Genomic DNA, 22,535 nt, shown 5'->3' with positions numbered 1-22,535 from the left:
CATTACAGATTTTGTCTCCAAACAGAGGCCTGTTTGAAAGTAGCACAGCAATGTTTGGGTATTTCTGGAATGTTAGAACATTTAGTTCACTCAAAAAAAAAAATCTTCCATTAAGCCACATAATGAAGTCAGATGAGAAGCTATTCACAGCAAACAAATCAGGATCCAGGTGTATCTGAACTCTGTAATTCTCTATGCGCTGTTCATGTTGTTAATATACATGCACCTGGGGCAGAATGATAGGCACATTCAAAATATAAATGAAAAGAGGACACTTGAGATTCCACAGCACTTGTGCACCATGGTGATGAGCATGGACTAGACAGAGAAATGGGCACAGGATACACAGATAAACCTCATGGCTCACAGTAATGTAGAAAAAAGGGTCCAGACTGTTATTGCAGGAGGTTCTGGTGTATCAGGGCATAGATGCAGAGCTGATCTGTGCAGCATTCAAAATGACTGCCTATTTTTGTGCCTCTATGTGAATGTCAAAAGCCCATGCACTGAGAAGCTGCTTTCACTCTCTTCAACTGGGTGGAAGCAGCTTGCTCACAGGAAGGGAATATTTTCTACCAAGCCCTGTTTTTCCTGGGGCAAAGAGATTACCTTGTGCAGCTAAGGGATGTTCTTTTTTGACTCAGAGATGTGACCTTCTGTGCTTTTTTTTTTTTTTAAATACTGGATGCTATTCAATACTCTTGCAGAAATTAATCAGCTGGTCAATAATAATCCCCTGATTTTTTTTAATAATAAAGGAACAACCCCTATTGAATCATATAGAAAGAGGAGTAGGGTACATGGTGAGCTAACCCAATAAGGGCTCTCTTAGGAACTGGAGTATTTGCTTTGAAATAAGGGCCAGATCCTTAGGTCTGGCCAAGACCTGCCTGGTGAATAGGCTGGGTGCAGGAGACAAAAGGGGGCTGTAAACCCCACCAGCCTGCTGTAGAAATGTGCTCTGTGTCTATGGAGGGCAGTGTGAGAAACAGCTAGCTAAGCTAGGGAAGCCCCCGGCTGTCCCTTTACGGCAACTTTCCAGGTGCTTCATGCTGCCTGAGCAATGGAAAGCAGCCAGAAGGGGAACCAAGGATCTGACTCAGTAATCACACTGTATCCCTACAGACACACACCACATACACGGGCAGTAACAAATCCACTTACCTCCCTCAAAGCATGACAACACATTGTTAGCTAATTCATAGTAACTTCTGTCAAGCGGGAAATGGTTGTGATATGATTAGTGTGTGAAGTCAGATGAGAAAACAGCCTCTCTGAAGGAATACGAGTGAAGTCTATTCAAAATTCCAGCAGGCAAAGTATCAGGAAAAGGGAACACACACACCAAGGTGAGTGCATGCATGCACTTAGGGATTACTATCCTGGGTTGTGCCAATTGATTTTTCACTTCATTTCTTCCCTTACATTTCGGACAAGAAGCCCAGACATCTCGAGGGAACAGAAACACTGTGTGTAATACAGAATAATTCACCATACCTCAGGGCTCCAAGCGGATGAGCTGTCAGTTGCGTCATTTCCTTCAAATCCCTGGTTGCTGAACGCCGTCTCCATTTGCAAGCTCCCTTCTGTGGCTTGTTGGCTAAGGCTATGGGCACTGCTAGCCTCCATTCCAGGGCCTTTGGCTTGCATGGTACTCCTACTCTCAGAGGTAGTTCTTGAATCAACAGATATGTGGTCATCTTCATGATAGGACAGGTTGTCTTGGAAACTCAGTTGGCTTAGCCCATCCAGTTCTAACAATATTCAGCAAGAAAATTATTTCAGAGTGATTAAAATAATGTTATCCCTCCCCCGCCCACTACAGTAGGAGCCTGATGGGAACAAACAGCTCTGCTTACGAGACGGTGAGATCCCCAGCATTGAACCCACAAAAATCAACAATCCGCATAAATCAGCATTGCAAGGAATAAAAACGGCTGCTCTGCCTCTGCATTCTGAGTAGGGAATCAACCTGCCTCACATAAAGAGAGACATCGGTCACACAGGATGATCAGAGGGACGTTTGGGAATACGGTGCTCAGGATGCCTATGGTATGAAGGCATCACCAGTCAAGAGACAGATCAGGCATGAAATGGAAAAGCATAATGCACGGGCCTGATCCTGAGAGAAGGGTGTGGTGGAGGGAAACCATCACAGTTTCCTCTTCTCAGGTGGTGGGAAGCAGCACAGCAGTCAGCACAGCCCAATAGGAGGACAGTACCGACAGGGACAGGGGCATGGCTTGGGGTGGTTGATAGAATGCCTCCCCTCTCACTGCATCTCTCACCTGCAGAGGTTTGGTTAAAGCTGCTCTCCAACCAAATGGAAACTCTGAGGAAGGTGGTAACATTAACTAGACCAGTCTGAGCTTGGGTCAAACCCTCCCTGGGACACAGAGATGCTCATCGATGCAGGGAAATGCACATTACAACTCTCCTGCCTCCCCAGGACAGCTTTTATGCATCTGACCCAACATGTCTATCCCATGTGATAGAAGATGGAAATGTTACTCACCCTGACCAGTAACTGTAGTTCTTCGACATTTGTGTCCCTTTGGGTGCTCTACTTCAGGTGTGCATGTGCCTCTCAGGCCCTTGGCTGGAGATTTCTAGCAGTGTCCGTTTGGCCTGCATTTGCGCCCTATGCCTCAGCAAACATCAAGGCTATTTACAGGCATGCAGGAAAACTGCCCTCAACTCGTTCTCTACCCAGGTGTCCCCAAGGGAACAACTGAAGCAGAGGGGAAGGAGGGTGGGTAGTGGAGCACCCAGTGGGACACATCTCGAAGAAATCCAATTACTGCACCGGGTGAGTAATCGTTCCTTCTTTGAGTAGTGTCCCAATGGGTGCTTCACTTCAGGTGACTTCTGAGCAGTATCCCAGGAGGAGAAGGGAGCTTCAGAACAGAGTCCAGAACTGAAGATGGTGCTACAGACCCAAGTACCACATCGGATCTGATGGCGTGGAACAGGCAGTAATGCTTCAGAAACATACCAAAGCCCAAGTAGTGGCTCTATATAGCTCAGATACTGGAACATTCTTAAAAAATACAGTAGATGTTGCCTGTGATCTGGTTGACTTTGCTCTCTCCCCCTGAGAGGGCTGAACACCAGCAAACTCATAACAGGCAGAGACACAACTGAGGGAAGAGATTCCATAGGTCCTTAATAAATCTAGACAATACCAGGTGACCAAATATGGAGAATCCCTTAACCGGGGAATGAAAGGTTGATATGGCAGCCAGGTGTACTTTGACCAAGCTGATGGCTAACCCAGATGTCTACCTGCTGGATCTGAAATCTAGGATGAGGGAAAAGGGAACCAATTCAGGCTGGAGTTAGCGACAACTGAACCAATAGATGAATCTCTTCGATTTCTGCCGGTAAGCAATGCAGGTTGGTGTTTTCCTACTGTTTAATAACACCTGTTGTAGAGCCAAGGTCCATCTGTTCTGAACCATGAGTGCGCCTAAGTTGGCTCCTCATCCTAACAGGGATGAGTCAGTTATTAGAGTCAATGATGGAGTTGAGCTACAGAAAGGGGTGTCCACACAGACATAGAGTTGCTTTACTTGCAAAGAGACTGTCACCTGCCTGTCTAAGGAGTCCTTCCTTGGAGAGTAGATTGTTCTGAGCCAACCCTTAAAGCAATGGAGGTGAAGGTTCGTGTGACAGCTTGTACTTTTGTGACCAATCACATGGCCAAGAGTTGAAGACAGTTCCTTATTGTGTAGTCTAAGACGGGGTTTCTTAACCCCTGGGTTGGGACCCAAAATCGGGTTGCAGAATGTTTCAAAGGGTCGCATAGCTGCTCCTGTGGCATCTGTCCCACGGGGCTGGCTGGGCTCACCTCCCTAGTCCAGGCACTGCAACCTCTGGGGTCCCAGTGCCATTCAGGTTTAGCCCAGCCGGCATGACCACGTGAATGGCACTGCAACCCCATGAGCCAGGCCACAGTTCTACTCACACAAATTTGGCCCAGTCAGTGGAGCGGTGCCAAACCTGAGTGTCGCTGCAACCCTGGAGGTTGCAATGCCCGGAGCAGAGAGCCAAGCCCAGCCAGCCCCACAGCACAGGAGCTACCTCTGTGGGGTGAGTGCCAAGCAGGGCCCAAGCCCTTGCCCCTCCTCTAAGGACCAGGATCTACTGAAATCACCCCAGGGCTTCCACTATTTACTGGGTCATGACAGGCCACAAACATTTACAAATGGGTCCTGAGCCCAAAAAGGTAGAGAACACTGGTCTAAGGGCTTTGCTGAATTGTCTCTACCAGGCCTGAAAAGGTCACAAATCTGTCTAAAGGGAGTTATGCTCCGGTTGTCAATGAGCCCCTATAAACTTTATCATTTGTACTAGTACCTGCATGAATTTCTTTATGTTCAGCTGCTGGCCCAACTCCTGGAACAGAGCGAGGGCCATCTGGGTGGAAGATAAGGGCTGCTCTTTCAAGGCAGTGCTGAGTAGCCAGTCGCTGAGGTACAGGAAGAACAGGATCACTTTCTGCCAAAGGTAAGCTGCCACTACTGCTAGGACCTTCAAAAACATCCTTGGGGCTGAGGACAGGCTGAAGGGGAGCATTCTATGCTGGAAATAATCTTGGCCTATGGCGATTTGTAGATATTTCCTGTGAAATGGCTGTATAATTATATGGAAGTAGGTGTCTTGTAGGTCGAGGGCTGAAAACCAACATCCTTCCTGCATTAAAGGAATTATAGTTGCCAGAATCACCATCCTCAACTTTTAAGTTTTTATGAACTTGTTCAAACAATCTTAGATCCAAGATCAGCCTCTCCCCTCCGTCCTCCTTTGGCACCAGGAAATATTTCGAGTAGAAATCCCAGCCCATGAAAGGAATGGATCAATTCCATTGCTCCTAGACAGAGGAGAAGCTCACAAGAGGGGCCCTGAAGAGGAGTGGGAGGATTTGAACCCACAACCAATCTATCAAAACTGCTGCTTAAAGGACGCCAGGATGGTCATGGAGGGCCGTTGGGCATTTCACTTCCTCTGAAAACTGTGTTTCTTTCTGGGGGTTCTGAGAGTCTATGGTACCCAGAGAACTGAGTAGGGCATGATCTCTTGGCAGTCTGTGACCTACTAAAACTTTTCTTGCTCATTGGTGTGTTAATGCCCAAGTAACATAGGGTAACCCTGGAATCCTTCAATGTGTGCGGAGTTGTTCGTGGTCTCTGAGAAAAAGCTTATGACCATCAAAGGGAGGTCCTCTACTGTGTTATGAACCTCTTTCGGAAACCCCAAAACTTGGTGCCATAATGCCCTGAGCATAACTGCCGCTGTAGAGATTAATCTGGCAGCAGTGTCTGCAGCATCTAGAGACACTTGGAGAGCTGTTCTGGCCAACAACTGACCCCCTGCAACTATGGACAGCAGTTACTCTCTGCAGTCATGTGACAGCTGCTCAATAAAAGCCATAAGCTTGTTGTAATTTGTAAAGTTGTATTTGGTCATGACCACCTGGTAGTTTATGATCTGGAACTGCAGACAAGTAAGACTGTTGTCCAAAGAGATCCAGCTGCTTTTGGTCCTCATCATAGGGGTTAGATCCCAAAAAGTGCTGCCTACTCCATTCATGCCCCTCATCCATCATGATGGAGTTTGGTGGTGGATGGGAAAATAAAAAGTCAGACTCCTTAGGGGCACGTACAGTACTTGTTATCTGTCTTTTTGCACGCTGCTAGAATAGTGTCAGGTATTAGTCACTTAGTGGGGACCAGGAGAACCTCATTAATAGGTAGCACCACTCTGGCGGGTGTTGCCAACTGCAAGATATCCAGCAGCTTGTGTTACAGATCCTTGACCTCCTCCAGAGGGATCTGCAGAGTGTCTGCCACCATTCTTATGAGATCCTGATACTGCCTAGAGTCGTCGGCCATGGAAAATGGTGGAGGCATAACTGACTCATCCGGCGACGATGATGAAATGGGAGTCTCAGGGGTAACTTCTTCATCTGCTCTAGCCTCCTGCTCTTCTAACATCTCTTCCTGTTGTGGCAGATGGGGAGGGGAAGGATGTGAAACCCTTGGTCTCCCTGAAGGACGGTATCAGTGGTTTGTTAAATTGCTGCCAATAGGCAGCCCATGGGTCCCAATGTGGCCACGGCAGGGGTCCATAAGGAAGCGGGGGCAGCATGGAAAGCTGGTTCCATCATCTTTGGTGGCCTGCAAGGGCCTCCCTGTGTGAAGGCAGATTCCTGAAGCGGTATGTAGGAGAACCCTTCACTGAGATTGAGGAGACCACTTGGGAGTCCTCATCGTCTTCTTCCACATCCTCCCATGGGGCAGCCATTGAGGATGCAGGAGAGTCCTGTGCCACAAGATGGCCACTTGGAGACCAAGGTCTCAGTACCAAGAAACGTTCGGTATTCGTTATGAGGACTCTGGTTCATCTGACCCTGAGAGGTACCTTGAGTATTGGAATTCCTGTGATACCGGAAAGGACCGTGGTACTGACACCTTAGTCATCGTTGTTGATGCTGTTAGCTTCAGCTACAGCAATCATGGGCATGCTACAGGCATTGTAGATGTCAGGCACCATTGCTTGCTTGATACAGATGACACCATTTGCCCTGGCTGAGCTGCTTGCATCAGTACTGGTGGCTGGGTTAAGGCACATGATGGAACCAACGGCTGAGTGAAATGCTTCGCTGTTGATGACAGGGGTGAACTCAATGGTACCCTGTCCTCACCCTCCTAATTGGCGGAGGGTTCTGGTGCTCTATCTTCTTGTATTTGGAGCTCCGGGATGTCACAGGCCTGCTGGTACTGGAGGAAGAGCTCTTGGCCCCAACAGTACCCTCAGAGATTGAGGACCTCCACAAGGACTTGGTCTTTTCTTCAGCTGACTTCTTAGAGTAAGAGTCTATGGTCCCCTTTGTGGAAGTCTTCCCAGCAGGCTGCAAAGACTTCCTTTTCTTAGGGGAAGCGTGCCTCAAGGTTGACCCGGCGTGCTGGATCTGTCTGAAAACAGATGTATTGTGGGGAGGGGAGGTCTCCTGACCTGGCCCAGAGGGAAGTTGCAGGGAGCATTCCATGGCTAACAGTCTGAGCTTTATCTCCCTGTTCTTCTTCACCCTTGACTTAAGGGCCAAACAGAAGGAACACTCCGCTAGGCAAAAGACATACTTGGAGTGCCCGTCGCTTACCGATATAGCCTTTGGGCAAGAGAGACAGTGTTTGAAGCCTGGTGAGCCAGGCATTTCCCGCCCAGAGAAAACAAGTGTCCCAGAGAGAAGAGAGAGGGGAAACAATCCTCTCACCTAAAACTAACTATATTAAACACTAAACACAAACTTACAACCAGAAACTACCTAACTGCAAGAAAAAACAGAAGGCTGAATATGCTCTAGGTGGACATGCTATGTTTCCGTCTCAGGCCAAGGTGGTAGAGAAAGAGCTGAGGGTTGTTTACCCGTGCACCCCTATATAGCCTTGGTATCTGCCACAAGGTGGCATAAGGCTCACGTGCAGGCCGAACGGGCACTTCTAGCTAGAAATCTTCGATCACAGGCTCAAAAGGCACATGCACACCTGAAGTGGAACACCCATAGGGATACTATTCGAAGAAGAAGGTTAATTATTGAGGGTAAAATTATCTTCCTTTGTCCAAACTGTGAATTTCTTATCTCCAAAGTGAAGATCTCTACTCTTTATAAACAGCACTTGTTCCTCTCCCCACATAGAATCTGCACTGGCAACGGCACGAGTTCTGCAGGATACAGTGTGGAACCTGGAGGAAAATTCTCTCTTCATTTAGGCAGATTCCATTTATAGTTTAATCAGAATCATTTGTGGCTTAATCAGAAAAACAGGTATCTTCTGATTTTATACTTGTGAAACTAAAGGCAGGCTTTGTTCCAGACATAAATATGCTTTACAGTGGTATAACTCATTTTCCTTCCTTGGAATAAAATTAGTTACACTACCACAATGCTCGTAAAAGTGATGAAATCAGAATGAGGTTCACTGTATTTACATAACCAGTATGACAAAGCCTTTTTTTTTTATCTTAGGGATTTGTTTTCTAGTTCCTTCCAAGACCTGCACCATTTGTGTGGAAAGCAACATGATTTTTACTGTTATATTTTTACTCACTTTCTTCTGCAAATAAAGAAACAGAAAATAAAAGCAAAAGCAAGAAGGCAGAACAAGCAAGAAAGAAAAGAAATGTCTGTATACAAATTTACTGAGACTGTACAAATATGGATTCTCCTTAAGGTGTTTAATTAGCAAGCCAGTGTCTTGGACACATTTTAAACAGGTGGTCATCCATCAAAGCATACACCACACAGCAGACTTTCAGATAAAACATAACTGTAGTAATAAATTATCCCCAGGCAATTGTCTTGTGGGTTTTGACTCCTGCCAGGATAATATCTAGATCAATAACAGAGGAATTTTGAAAGCCTTGAAAGACTATTCATAATTGGATTACTCCAGAAATATATTAATATAACAAACAACTTTTTCTAAGTGTTATGAAAGCAAATGTGGTATACAAGGCAAGTTTCAAGAGAAATAAAAGTGTGATTCACCATTGACTGCTTTATGGAACAGTCTTGTTATTTCTTTAAATTTACAGTAGTCTTGTCAGTGATAACTGCTCGTGTATGTGTGAGGGCATACTCTGACACTGTAAGAAGTTTAGCAAACATCTGTCAGATCAGAGGAAAACTTACAAAGAATGAACTCACTGTACCATGGACAATTATTTCTGGGGAGAAAAAAAAATCATGGACAAATGAAGAGGTATTGAAGGGATGGAAAAAGGAAGTACTGAGGTTCCAATTCTCAAAAAAGCAAATGGCCTGATCCTGGCCATTATAACCACAAAAGTCTACTACTTTCATCACAACACAACTAATGGGCAAGAGAAACATTGGGGATCATCAGACAATGGAACCGATTACCAAGGGATGTGGGAAAATTCTCCATCACTTGGCATCTTTAAGACTGGATATCTTTCTAAAAGACATACTGTAATGTGACTACAAGTTGTTAGGCTGGATGGAGTCATCACTGGGTGAAATTCTGAGGCTTGTATCATGTAAGATGTCAGACTAGATGATACAACTGTCCCTTCTGGCCTTAAAATCTATTCATTTTTTAGAGTGATACAAGGATGAATTTAAATCAGCAGAAACTTTCAGCTGAATATCAGGGAAACCTTCTTATCAACGAGATGTATGAGAACGTGGAATAATCCTTCCAGGTTAATGATGGATGCTCCAGCATTTGAAACTGTGATGAATTGGAAATATAACTATACAATTTATGAATTCTGTGTGAGATTATGAACCCTGCATGTCTGTGTCAAGGTGGCAAACTCCATTTTTAATGTGCGGCCTTTTATCTTCTCTGTGGTCTGTTTGCCTCCATGCTGAGCTGAAAATTCCAAAGGCTGGCAGCAAATGAATGACAGCAGAAGGTAATTGACTCCTATGCTCCCAACTGTTGGATATCTGCTCACTCTAGACACAAGTCTGATCCCTGCCCAGAAGAACTGGTTTAGCAAGGAGGAAGTCACCTTGGCAACAAAGTCACCTAACAGATTTGTGCTCATATGGTGAAGCTGGCAAGGTGGTCACCTCACATAGGGGCAGGGGAGGGCTGAAAGTTTTAAAAGGGCAGAGGCTGGTCGGCTCAGAGCCCATTTTCTTCAATCCATGAGAGAGAGACCACTTACCACGTAACAGCCTTCATGAGACAGAGGACACACTGTGCCTGGACCCAGATAGTTCCCCCAGGACTCACAAGGAAAAGCGAGGGGCATTGCAGTTTCTGATGTTTATTGTTTTGAATGATCTGTCTTTTCCAGTGTCTTACGTGATTAAGTGTAAAAGAGCATAAAAGTGTTAGACTGGGTGAAGTGCGCGCACACATGTGCGTTGCTAGCTTCACAACTGCTGCGTGCCCCGGAAAGAGTTAAACTGCGAACCAGAAACTTCGCACCTTTGGGGTGAAGTGCTGGGAGAGGGTGGGGTTAAGTAACTGGGGCATCTTGGGGGGGACAGCCCTGCCCCTGGGGCCTACGGCAGGTGAGCTAAGTAGCCCCATTTCTGAGAAGGGGTAATTGACTGAGTCAGTGCCCAGGAAATGTGCCAGAAAGGCCAAGAGAGGAACCAGTGCTGCTGCCTGCTGAGGCTCCTGAAGCTTAACACACTGCAGAGGATCCAGCGCCTTGTGAATGATGAGAGTCAGATGCAAAGCTCTTATGAGGCTGCTGCTTTGTGGCTAGTTGGCCACTTCCCTGTCTTGTAAGTTACAGCACACTCTTTATAGCCCACAAGGGAGGAGGCATACCAGGAAGAAGGGAGCGTGGACAGAATACACCATGCACCAGCATTTTGGGACCACTGTAAACAGTTAGACAGCAGCTACTTTTGCTGCATGGCTGGACTGGAGGATCAGGACTTGGGTAAACTGTAGCTAGGGAGACGGGAAAGATAAACCCCATATAACTATCTCCATCCTGCAGCATCGAAAGAGGAGATGAGAGAGAGAGAGAGAGAGAGAAGAGGAGCAAAAGGAATGACGGCAACAGAGTATTTAACAAAAGGCACTTTCCTGGGTTACTGAATGTCCCAACAGGAGATTGTGCAGTTCCTCAGCAGATTGTGTTAATACTTGTGATAGGGAACAAAGCATAACTCACTGGGAGGCTTCTGAGGATCTGATCCAAGGAAGCTGGGTGCAATATATTCTGTGCAGCTCAAGAGGGAGAGGGACAAAGGTGACTTTCCACCATTTCTACACTCCTCTCATCCTGGAGCCAGCCAGGGGCCAAGCTGGATACTGGCATAAGCAAGAGCAGCCTCAGGGCTTCTCTAATTTACATCTACCTCCCTTTGGCCTCAAGAGGCCATTTCACCAACTGGGAATTATAAGAATGTAGAGACTATGGCCACACTCCCTTCTCCATCAGGAGTTCAGGGGTTGGGTGGCATGCACCTGCAATGTTGACTTTATCCCAGCCATGGATTCCCCAGGCTGAGGGAATCCTCCTTCATGCAGTCAGGCTAGCAGTACACTTGACTGAGGGTCTGAGAATATCTAACACATAAATAAGGGGGTGTCATTTGGAATAAAGGGCCTGATCCTGCTACCATTAAAGTAGACAGCAGAACTCCCAGTAACTTTAGTGAAAGTGGGACTGAGCCCTAACTTTTTTTTAACACTTATAATAATTATTACAATAGTACTAATCCTAATAATTTCAGTTTATAAAGATGACAAAGGAAGTAACTGTAGTCTACATTATGATCCAACAGCAGTTCTACAGAGGGGCCTAAATCAAAATGAGCATAATAATTAACAGGCAACTAAATATTTCAGAATCACAATTGTTTTGTGCAACTAAAACCACACCGGCAGTTTCCTGAAACTTTCCCAGGAAAGGTTCTCCCAGACATGTCCTGAATTATAGAAGTCATTGTGCCGATCAATTTCGCGCTTGGGTAAATGTTCTAAAACCATGCATGTTTGTTTGGAATATACAAAAACCACTTACGATAATAGACAATGACTGGTCAAAAAAAAGTTCCCTTTGGTACTATAAATTTTTGCCTTCTGTCATTGCCTGACATGTAGTGTATGCACTGGTGAATGATGCTACATAATTCATTTGCTATTTACCTGGTATTTGCAAAGCTGCTAGAAAAGAAACATGCAATTTCTGTTCAAAGTCTTGCTAAAACACACCGTATTGCTAAGAAATGCAGTTCAACAGATTTCATTAGGCCAAGTCCTGCAGTCCTTACTCAGACAAAACTCCCACTGAAATCCACGGGAATTTTGTCTAATGATTAAGGAGCCTAATTGTTAATGGAAAGATTCCCATTGACTTCAGTAGGATTTGGATCCAGCTCTAAATCAGTACTTTAGGAATAAGCTCCAGATGGATTTTAGCCTGAGCAGATCAGAACCAAGGCTGCCTCTTCCCCAAAATAAAAGGACTCTCTCCATGTTAGGTGGCTGTGGATTCAAAGCAAGTGTTTTAATGCTCATTTGAGACAGACAATACCTTCGCATTCAGATGCCTCGGTACTGTACTCCTCATGGTTGGACAGCAAGCGGTTGAATTTAGGTTTACGTTCTGAACCTGCCTGTGTTGCCTTTTCAGACACCCCCGATCGAAAACTCTGCGAGCGCGACACAGAGATCGCAAACTGTTTAATCACCTCGTCGTCGCTATCTGAAGATGTGGTTAGCTCTTCATCCTCCCCATAACTGTTCACTGGGAGAAAAACACAACACAGGCTTTTGACAATTTCACAGGACTTGACACAGAAGTAGGAAAACATGGGACATTTTCAATTCAGATATTTACTTTGGGGGGAAGGAAAAGGAGAGCAATAAGACATATAACTACCAGGGGGGAGCAGATGAGGAGGGCACGTTCCCTCAGAAATCTTTCTGAAATCTTTCTGGTGCCTTGCTGTGTCTGCAGGAATCACACATTGTCACTCCTAGCTTCCCATCCTGCAGATCCCCCAACTTTTTTAAAATGTGATTGTTCCTCATAGATTCATAGACTTTAAGGTCAGAAGGGACCATTATGATCATCTAGTCTGACCTCCTGCACAATGCAGGCCACAGAATCTCACCCACCCACTCCTGTAACAAACCCCTAACCTATGTCTGAGTTACTGAAGTCCTCAAATTGTGGTTTGAAGACCTCAAGCTGCAGAGAATCCTCCAGCAAGTGACCCGTGCCCCATGCTGCAAAGGAAGGCGAAAAACCTCCAGGGCCTCTGCCAATCTGCCCTGGAGGAAAATTCCTTCCCGACCCCAAATATGGCGATCAGTTAAACCCTGAGCATGTGGGCAAGACTCACCAGCCAGCAGCCAGGAAAGAATTCTCTATAGTAACTCAGATCCCAACTCATCTAACATCCCATCACAGACCACTGGGCATACTTACCTGCTGATAATCAAAGATCAATTGCTAAATTAATTGCCAAAATTAGACTATCCCATCATACCATCCCCTCCATAAACTTATCAAGCTTAGTCTTAAAGCCAGATATGTCTTTTGCCCCCACTACTCCCCTTGGAAGGCTGTTCCAGAACTTCACTCCTCTAATGGTTAGAAACCTTCATCTAATTTCAAGTCTAAACTTCCTAGTGTCCAGTTTATATCCTCCCACACCCAAAACCAAAAAAAGGAAAACCATTATCCGTATATAACCATTAGCACAGGGGTAGGCAACCTATGGCACGGGTGCCGAAGGCGGCACGCAAGCTGATTTTCAGTGGCACTCACACTGCCTGGATCCTGGCCACCAGTCCAGGGGGCTCTGCATTGTAATTTAATTTTGAATGAAGCTTCTTAAACATTCTGAAGCCTTATTTACTTTACATACAATCATAGTTTAGTTATATATTATTGACTTATAGAAAGAGACCTTCTAAAAATGTTAAAATGTATTACTGGCACGCGAAACCTTAAATTAGAGTGAATAAATGAAGACTCGGCACACCACTTCTGAAAGATTGTCGACCCCTGCATTAGCATGTGCGGAGCCAAAGTAGTAAACACGAGGCTCTAAAATCTTCTCAGCATTCCAATAATACCTCCACAGCCATCTGAAACAAATACTACCCAGTGCAGAAGAAAGAAAACAGAGGGTTAATCTACTCTTGGGTTACACCATGAACACGAAATTACAGGATCTAGCTAATAGGCAGCACCAATTCTGCATGTCAGAGTCAGCAGAGGAACCTTTTGAGAACAATGTAAATTCTAACCTTTAAAGATGAAGATACACATCTGAACATTTTGCTGCAGCTACCCTTCCCCCTCCTACTGACAATGCTGGCTTTGACTATGGGATCACTGCGTTCTCATTAGTGTTTGAATATCCTTTGTGGGAGGTGGGGGCAGGGGGAGAGAGGGGGAAAAGGATCTTGGCCTGCTTTTTCAAATGAAAATGGAGATGTAAGTACAATGCCACATTGCAGGTTCCCCAGCCATCTGTATCAGGGGAAACAGCATAGGAGGAAGTTTTCATTTGTGAATTTGTGGGGCAAAGTTGTAGGTGTAATGGACAGCTGGAGAGTGTGTGTGTGTTTGTGTGTGCATGTGAACACACCAGCTGTCAAGTGTGTTACTATTTTGTTACTTACTCTTGAGGATAAAGAACACAACAGTGGCTGCCAAGACTTGTTCCAATAATCCCCAGTGCATATCCAAGCCGCTGAACAAACGAACAATGCACGCAAGTGCAAAAATGTGGGACCATTTTTCCATGCCAATGGCTGATTTTTTAGGGGAAATATAGCTTCATCTATATCCCACTCATACACAGCTATGATTAGGGAAATAGGACCCTGCTTCCACACATACAGACTCCATTAAGTGTGTCCAATACTAATCAAGTTAGAACTACCTCCACTGCTTCTCAGACCTACCTCCTTTCATGACAGTTACCATAGGCCTGCCGTCTATCCCTAGGGCAGAACTCATGGGGACCAGGACAAGGGAGCTCTCAGTGGCTGTGAAATTTGCTTCCACCAGGAATCTATCAGAAACTGAATCTTATTATGTTGAGGTTTTGTTATCAGATTTGCCTCTGTTGCCTGGCTTTGAGTAATATTGCCAATAAGATCAGTATTGCTCTCAGAAATTGGTCTCCTGGTAGGTAAGTGGTATTTGCCTGTGCCTCCGGGGAAGTCTCACTACTGTGGGGAGAAATAAATGTCCCCTACTTTGAGAAAATACACTATTTTAATTGTGTAATAGTTGTTTTGTAAATGGCCCTCAGTTACCAATGCTGTATCAATGAGCCCTCCTGAATTTTAATAAGTTAAAAGGGCTGTCTTTTTTTTTTTTTTTTACAGAATTGGGCAGGGACAGGACATCTAACTGTTGAGGTCAAATCAAGCTTTATAAATCTTTCACAATATCATGTACTGCATTAAATAAGTAACTGTATTATTTCCAGTTTTTACAATGGGGTGAAAGCAAGTAGTTACGTTTTTTTCCCCAAAAGTCAAGTACTCTCAGTTTCTGTTGCACAGAATGCTTTTGCCTTAATTACTTTTGGTTTCAGTTTAGCTAGCAGGTGCAGAGAAAACATTTGCTTCATTCAGACTTGTGCATTTAAAGCTGAGAAACTAACTGGGAGATGAAAAAGCAAGGAAGTGTTTTCATCAGTATTTTCATTAATGACTTGGAAAATGGAGTCAAGAATATGCTTATAAAATTTGCAGATGACACCAAACTAGGAGGATTTACAAGCACTTTGCAGGACAGGATTAGAATTCAAAACGACCTTGACAATTAGGGAATTGGTCTGAAATCAACAAAAATTCAATAAAGACAAGTGTAAAGTACTACACTTCGAAAAGAACTGGCTAGGTGCTACCACCACTGAAAAGAACATGGGGGTTATAGTGGATCACAAATTGAATGCGAGTCAACAGTATAAGTCTCTATGTGGACCATGCTGCAGCACTTGTTATGATGTGGGGTGCTGTTTCTTAGCTGCATTTTAAAAAATATATGCTAATTAAATGCTAGAACTAGAGGATCAAGAGCAAATGCCTGATATGACTTCTGCTGCTGAATCTTTGTCCTGGAAGGAGACAGCTCCACAGGTTGTCACACTAAAATCTTTATATTAATACAACCAAGTTTACTCATGGAAAAGAAAAAACTCAACATTCAGATTTACAAATGCTCTGATTAGAAAGGGGGGAAGGCATTTTCAGAATCACCATGGAAACTTAAATAAAGGGCCTATGATTACGATCCAAACTCGTGAAAGATGATGAACGCATCTTGTGATCTGCAGATGTTGCGCAGTACATTCATTTGAACTCATTTACTCATACACACAGCCTATTTTACAAATCAAACCTCTGATCGTTTCTAAAGGGGAGTTGGCAGTACATTTCAAATTACCACAGACACTTTTTGCAAGGAATTTCAAATACATGCTCAATATGATATCTAGGTTACAGACATTCAAATACTACACAGCTAAAAACACTCAAGAGAAATGGTCCAAGACTTCTTTATAGTTACCAAGTATAAAGAATTAAATATTTTTTATTCAAAGACTATAAAGAAAAGAACGTATTTCACATATCTGATCAAATATATTGTGAATGGTGTAAAATATATGTATTTTGCATACTGTCCTCCACTTGCATGTTATTAAATGATGGTTGTTTAAGCTGTGAGATCAAGCACTTAGAACATAGGTAATGCCAAATTTATCCTTCCCAGGTAACCTTAATTCTTTCTTGTGTGTACCCATTCTGTGCTTTGAGGGGTTGATCCTGCTCCACTGAAGTCAATGGGAGTTTCATTATTGACTTCAATGGGAGCAGGATGATGCTCTGAATGAACAAGGGGTCCAGTGGCAAAAACAGTACGCGACCAAGAAATTAAAGATAGTGTTGTAATGTATACGCATAATGCATACGTCACAAATGTTCTTAGTACAGTGTCTGCTGCAGCAGTGGCGGAGACATGGGTCGGACCGTAGAATGTTCATGCTCAATTATTATTTTGCTGTATTGCCACAATTCCCCAATGGAACACTAGTGACAGAAGAGAAACGGTGATTTTCAATAGTTTATAACTCAGCAAAATCTGAACTGAATTCCATAGGACAATAGGGCGATAGTTCAAGGGTCTTTCCCCTGCCAAATTTCAAAGTCTGGCTGCAAACAATGGAGGTGTTATAGTTTGTCAAAGCAAAGGCTGAAGGAATGTTTTCTAATGGAAACGTAAGGCAACCTAAACACAGACGTCACTACCAGATCCCTCTATAATTATAGGTCTGATCTTCAAAGGGCCTCAACTTTGTCTACACTTGCACTTTTGTTGTTAAAACTTTTGTCGCTCAGGGGTGTGAAAAAACACGCCCCTGAACGACAAAAATTTTAACAACGAAAAGCACTGGTGTGGACAGCGCTTCGTCGGTGGGAGCCATGCTCCAGGCGACGAAGCTACCACCCCTCGTTGGAGGTGATTTTATTTTGTCGCCAGGGAAGCCTCAGACTCTCTTTTTACACCTTCAACCAACTGCTAGTACAACTAATTGGGAGTGCACATGAGGGAATGCAGACATTTGACTACCTGACCTATAGCTACAATCAGGCAGTTAAGTGTCCATGTGCCTTCGTTTGTGCTAACAATTACTTGTGGACCCAAAATGATTGTCAAAAAGGAGACCTGGTTTAAAAAAGGTCAGGCCTAAAATGTATTTCAAATACATAGAAACCGGGCCTCTTTGTAATATATATTAAAGCTGTACCGTTTCAGGATGGTGGTTCTTGTGAATTTAAATACTGTGAAGAGTGCCTGATTCAGGTAATGCACCTGCAGTGGCAATAGAAGCTTCCATCCCTACCAATGTAATTCAGCCCTTAGAAAGACTTGGACAGATCCAAGCCCATTCGTTTTGTATGCTCTCTAGTGAGCCTCTTAGCAAATTAGTGCCAACTGTTCAGTCATGCTACACACACCCAATAGGTGAGTGACTGTAACATCTTATTGCTGCACTCGGCCCACTACCTTGACTGAGTAGAGCTAAGCAAATAACTGATTTTCTGGGTTAGTGGCCAAACTGAAAAATCCTAAACAAAACAAAACAAAAGAAGAGGTTCATTCTGAACCAAACTGATTTTTTTTCTTGCCAAAACAACCAAATAAATTTTGTTCAGTTTGAACAAAACATTTTCAAAATGAAACGGTTCATTTTGAAACAAAATGTTGAAGTGGTTCATTTAAAAAAAATTCACTGTTTTAGAATACCAGGGTTGGAAGGGACCTCAGGAGGTTATCTAGTCCAATCCCCTGCTCAAAGCAGGACCAATCCCCAGACAGATTTTTGCCCCAGATCCCTAAAGGGCCCCCTCAAGGATTGAACTCACAACCCTGGGTTTAAGCAGGCCAATGCCCAAAACCACTGAGCTATCCAGAAACATTTTCCTCATTCTTATTTAGCTGAAATTATTCCTAGAATTTGATCCAAATTCACAAATAGTTTCAGTGGCCCCCAAAACTGTATTTTTTGGTGAATTTACTATATACTGAACATTTTTTTGCCAGCTCTAGTCATGAGTCGGGTTTCTTCCAGTCAGGGACCTTGTACAAGCTATATGCAACTGGGCCACTTTAACTGTATCCTTCTTCCAATTCCCACATCTGGATGTAAATTAAAAAAAAAAATGGGACTCAGATCCAGACATGCCAAACCCGTGGGAAAAAAAAAACGCAGAAATTGGACTTGTTTTTGGCTTAATTGGCTTGCAAGTTGATTGTTGGCTAGTTTTTGGCTTGTAGCTTGTTGCTTCTCTTTTTTGATTGGCTCCCCGCAAGCAGGGGTAAGGGGGGGTAGAGAGTCGGGGTGCACAGCGGGCTCACCACAGTCCCAGACTGCATGCCAGGTGGGGTTAGTCACATAGAGCATTGGGGTTCTTAGAGACTGGCTTGTTTTGGCCTTGTTTTGAAATGGGATTAGCTTGATTTTTGGTTTATTGTGAAAGTCGGGGTGCTTATTTACCGCGTGAAAGTTGGCAACTGTGCTCAGATCCAAACCACCCCTTGCCTGGGCTTCTGTATCAGCTAAATGAAAAGGCAAGCAAGAAGTTTTTATACAAGCAAAACTGCCCCTGATTTTGCCCATCTCCACTGTTATTGGTTTTCATTAAGCATGAATTAGTAGCAATTAAAACACTACGGATGAGGCCTATATGTAGGAAGGCCAGTTTTCATGACACAGCCTTCCCTCATAATAGAAAAGAAAATTGTTTATACTTCATATATGTAACTTTCTCATATACTTTCTCTAGCAGGCTATATGGCACAATGGCTTGAATTTTCTTTATATACCACCCCCCACTCCCTTTTTTTTTTTTTTTTAAGACGCTGTTTACTCTTCTAATATAAAAGCATCATTTTGCAAACTCTCTTTTCAAAAGATCATCCAGCAACAAGATCAGACTTTACCCCCGATTTTTCCATTAAGTAGAAGGGAGCTTTCTTAAAATGGAGTCGTGTTTTTTTCCCAGAACTCTTTCACTACAGTATTTGCAGAACTCCAGCTGGTACACTGAAATGCATTGAAACAACTCAGAACTTTCACTCTGCTTCACCATAAACGGCGCTTTCGCTATACCACAGTTCATTATCAGCTGGTTCCTGTGTATTGGTGCTGATTAAATACAATTCATTACACTTGGAGTCTCTTAACCATCAGGTGCATACCCACCATTCTTTGTTTGCTGATTAATAGGGCGGGAACAAATTCCCTAGCTAAGATATTTGTTTAGGGCTGCTAAGGATTACTATTGCACTGCAACGAGGTAGATATTTATTTTTCCACTTAATATAATTTTTTTAACGATATAAGCTTTTGATTAGTTACATTGGGGCTGATTCATCACAGCTTAACCCTAGTTCTATATAAGCATAACTCCATTGATTTCAATGGAGATGCACTCCCAAGACAAAAAACATTCAGACAAGGCAGTGGTGAGCAGTGTTTCTATAACTACAGTACTATATTTTAATAATCTGAGCAGGTCCCTAACTTGAGACCACAAAACTAGCTGGGATGCAGGGCTTGGACAAACCTCAGACTTTTCACCAAACTGAACTAAGTCCGTAGGTGTTTTTATAGGTTGGAGATCAGGTTGTTTAAGGCGATCTCATTTCAATCAGGCCGCAGACTCTTCCCTTCACCATACCCACAGCTTCCTGTGACTGACCATCTGGCCTCTGGCTTCTCAGCAGGGCCCTGATCCAAAGCTCACTGGAGTCAGGGGACCACCCTGGCACACATCCCTCTGCCCGTACCTTAAACATGTACAGTTCTGTACAGTACACCTGTGGTCTCTGCTGAGCCCTGCTCTTCTGCACACCATTCACATGAAATTTTGGCTTGATATGATCTAGACTGCATTGCAAGCCAGAAATGAGAGGTGGAGGCAAAGGGACCCAACACAAATTCTCCTTAACCCCTCAATGTCTGGAGAGGAGAAGAAGGGAGATAGTACCATGGACCTGGATAGGAATGGGAAGGAAAGTCCCATGGCCCTGTTGTGAGACAGTAGGAAGAGGAGCTCACTGGCCTTGGGTAAGATTGGACCATTGTCTGAACTTCTAAAACTCCCAAATCTCTTGAGACTTGTCTGCCACTGAACTACACACAAACATTAGTAATCATCGCCTTAGCTCAATCTGGGGAAACCACCTCAGAATCATACAACCAACACCTCCAGTAAAACAGCCCAATCACACCAACTTGCTAGTAGGCATCCTACAACCATCAACTGCACGTTTTTCCACATATAATCCCAACTAATCAAAGCAGAGGAGTGAGTTACCAAATCTGCATCTGCGAATCTCTATTGGTCCCTAGTTGTCCGCAGAAATTCATGACGTGATCCTAAAAGTTGTTCAGATTTTGACTAGGATAGGTCTTAATATTTTCACAGTTGAGTTCTCAGAGCCAGAATACTGTCTCATGTATCATATATTCATACATTCCCCTAACAAGCTGGACATCTTGAAAAGTTAAGAATCAGAGGTACTAGAATTAGAGATAAGATGTTAAGACAACCTGCAATCTGTGTTCTAATCTAGATGCTATGAAAATTGACTCCTTGAATCAAGTGGCTGAATGAACCAGTTTAAGTGTTGTGACCTAGGGTTTGGATAAGCATCCAAAAGTCCATGCACGCCATACAACCTTACTCCCCTCCTTCAGATCCCTCTCAACATCCATCTCTTCCCATAGTTTATCTCCAACAATGGGTCAAGAGTCCCATACCACCCTAACAACATCTAAAGGCAATTCTAAATTATGCCAGCTGCCAATGGTCAATTACAACAGCCAGGAATTGATGGGGCACAAGATAGCATTAATCATACCCCCCATAGTAGAGAGATGTAGGGGCTGTTATATCAGCTGTGTGGTACAACAGATTTCCATGGACTGGGATGATCCTCCAGAGACTGGATAGCCTGGCTTTAGAGCTGCTTATGCCACTGGAATGGTGCAATATGGCCAGAATGCCACCGAAGATCAAGGCCCAAGGTTGCAGTAGTCCCAGAGAATGTTCTGTTTTGTAACATTTGCTTGCAATCAACAACTTATGGGAGTGACCTTCTACAAACGGGGCCAAATTAATGAGCATTGAAACTACAAACGGAAAAAACTGTTTCAGTCGTTGCAGAAAAATACAACGTTCTAGTTCTGCAGACAACACTGTTAGTATTGTACAAGTCTGCTTGTTACTTCACACATAGCGCAGCGAGATCATTCCCACCTTGTATAGAGCAGTAGTAGAAGGAGATGAGAGCTGAAGAGGCAGGTTTTCAATGAGAGATGCAGCATTTCTCAGATGCTGCCAAGATGCTGTTCATTGGTAAATGAAGTCTCAAGTCCTAAACAATTTCCCAAAGGAAGAGAGAGGCACAGCTGCCATATGGGGAGTGGGAAGAGGATGCTGCTTGGCAAAATGGCTCAGAAAACACATGCACAAATACACACACACACACACACAATTTGCTCTGTAACTGTTGTGAATCATAACGCCCATGTTTTCCTTTTAAATAAATTCCTCTTAGCTAATAAATAATTAGAATAGATTATCAACAATAGATTAGCTTGTGTAACTTTATACAACCGACTCACCGGTGAACGTAGAAGACAGACGTCTTGCAAAGTATACCTTGGTTACCTTCTGTTCTCATGACTCTTAGGTAGATAGGAGGCAGTGTCTCTACTATAAAGGGCCATGAACTGGGACTCAGGATATCTGGATTCTGTCCTTGGCTCTGTCATTGACCTGGTGTGACCTTGGGCAAGGTCACTTCAACGTCATATGCCTCTGCAATACACACCCTACAATACACACCCCTTTGTAAACTCTTTGGAGAAGGAACTCTCACTGTGTTTGTACAGTGTGTTGCAGAGCCACCTACCTGGCCTGGCTTTGGGCTAGTTTCTGCCTCAGTTTCCCCTCAGTTCCACAGACCAGTTACCTACCCACATTCTCCACCACATGGAAGTGTGCTGGCCTGTGCCCCAATCCAGGAAGGGCTGACACCACACTCCAGGTCTTTCAAGCCCTTCCTGCAAGGCACAGTTTTATTAATTCAAACAAGACCCCAGGAAGTGGCAAAAAATTCACAACCAAAGCAAGCTGTCAGGACTCAAAGCCTTTCAGTCTGCACCCCTCTCTGCTCCAGGGCTACTCACAGTAACCAAACTCCTTCCCATAATCCCCTTCAACTAGGGATGAAAATGTTAACTGGTTAACTGGTAAGCATCAAGTTAACCAGTAAGCATTAGGCTTACTGGTTAACTGACATTAACTGTTAGCCCCCGGCTGCACCGTGCCAGCCGGATCCCAGCCCTGGATCCTGGATCCTCGCCTGTGCTGGCCCCAACCCTGCCCATGCCACGCCAGCCCCATGCACGCCAGCCGGCCCCCGGCCATGCAGCACTGGACCCCAGCCCAGGCTCTGCCCTGCCGGCTGGCCAGCGGATC

General features: G+C 44.2%; 1 protein-coding gene across 4 annotated transcripts in view; it reads right to left on the bottom strand.

The window, feature by feature from the left end:
* SYT16 (synaptotagmin 16) overlaps nucleotides 1-22,535 on the bottom strand; it is a 141,903-nt gene that overhangs the window by 20,516 nt on the left and 98,852 nt on the right. For 3 of the 4 annotated variants that reach the window (XM_039538802.1, XM_039538801.1, XM_039538799.1), the window contains exons 3-4: nucleotides 12,040-12,252; nucleotides 1,498-1,754 (exon numbers count right to left, since the gene is read on the bottom strand). In XM_039538802.1, coding sequence (XP_039394736.1) covers nucleotides 1,498-1,754; nucleotides 12,040-12,252 — 470 coding nt within the window. The remainder of the gene's footprint in view (nucleotides 1-1,497; nucleotides 1,755-12,039; nucleotides 12,253-22,535) is intronic. The other variant, XM_039538800.1, reaches the window with a different exon arrangement.

Source organism: Mauremys reevesii, linkage group 4, assembly GCF_016161935.1.
Source record: "Mauremys reevesii isolate NIE-2019 linkage group 4, ASM1616193v1, whole genome shotgun sequence".
NCBI classification, from domain to species: Eukaryota; Metazoa; Chordata; order Testudines; family Geoemydidae; genus Mauremys; species Mauremys reevesii.
This window is presented reverse-complemented; position numbering and strand designations above follow the sequence as displayed.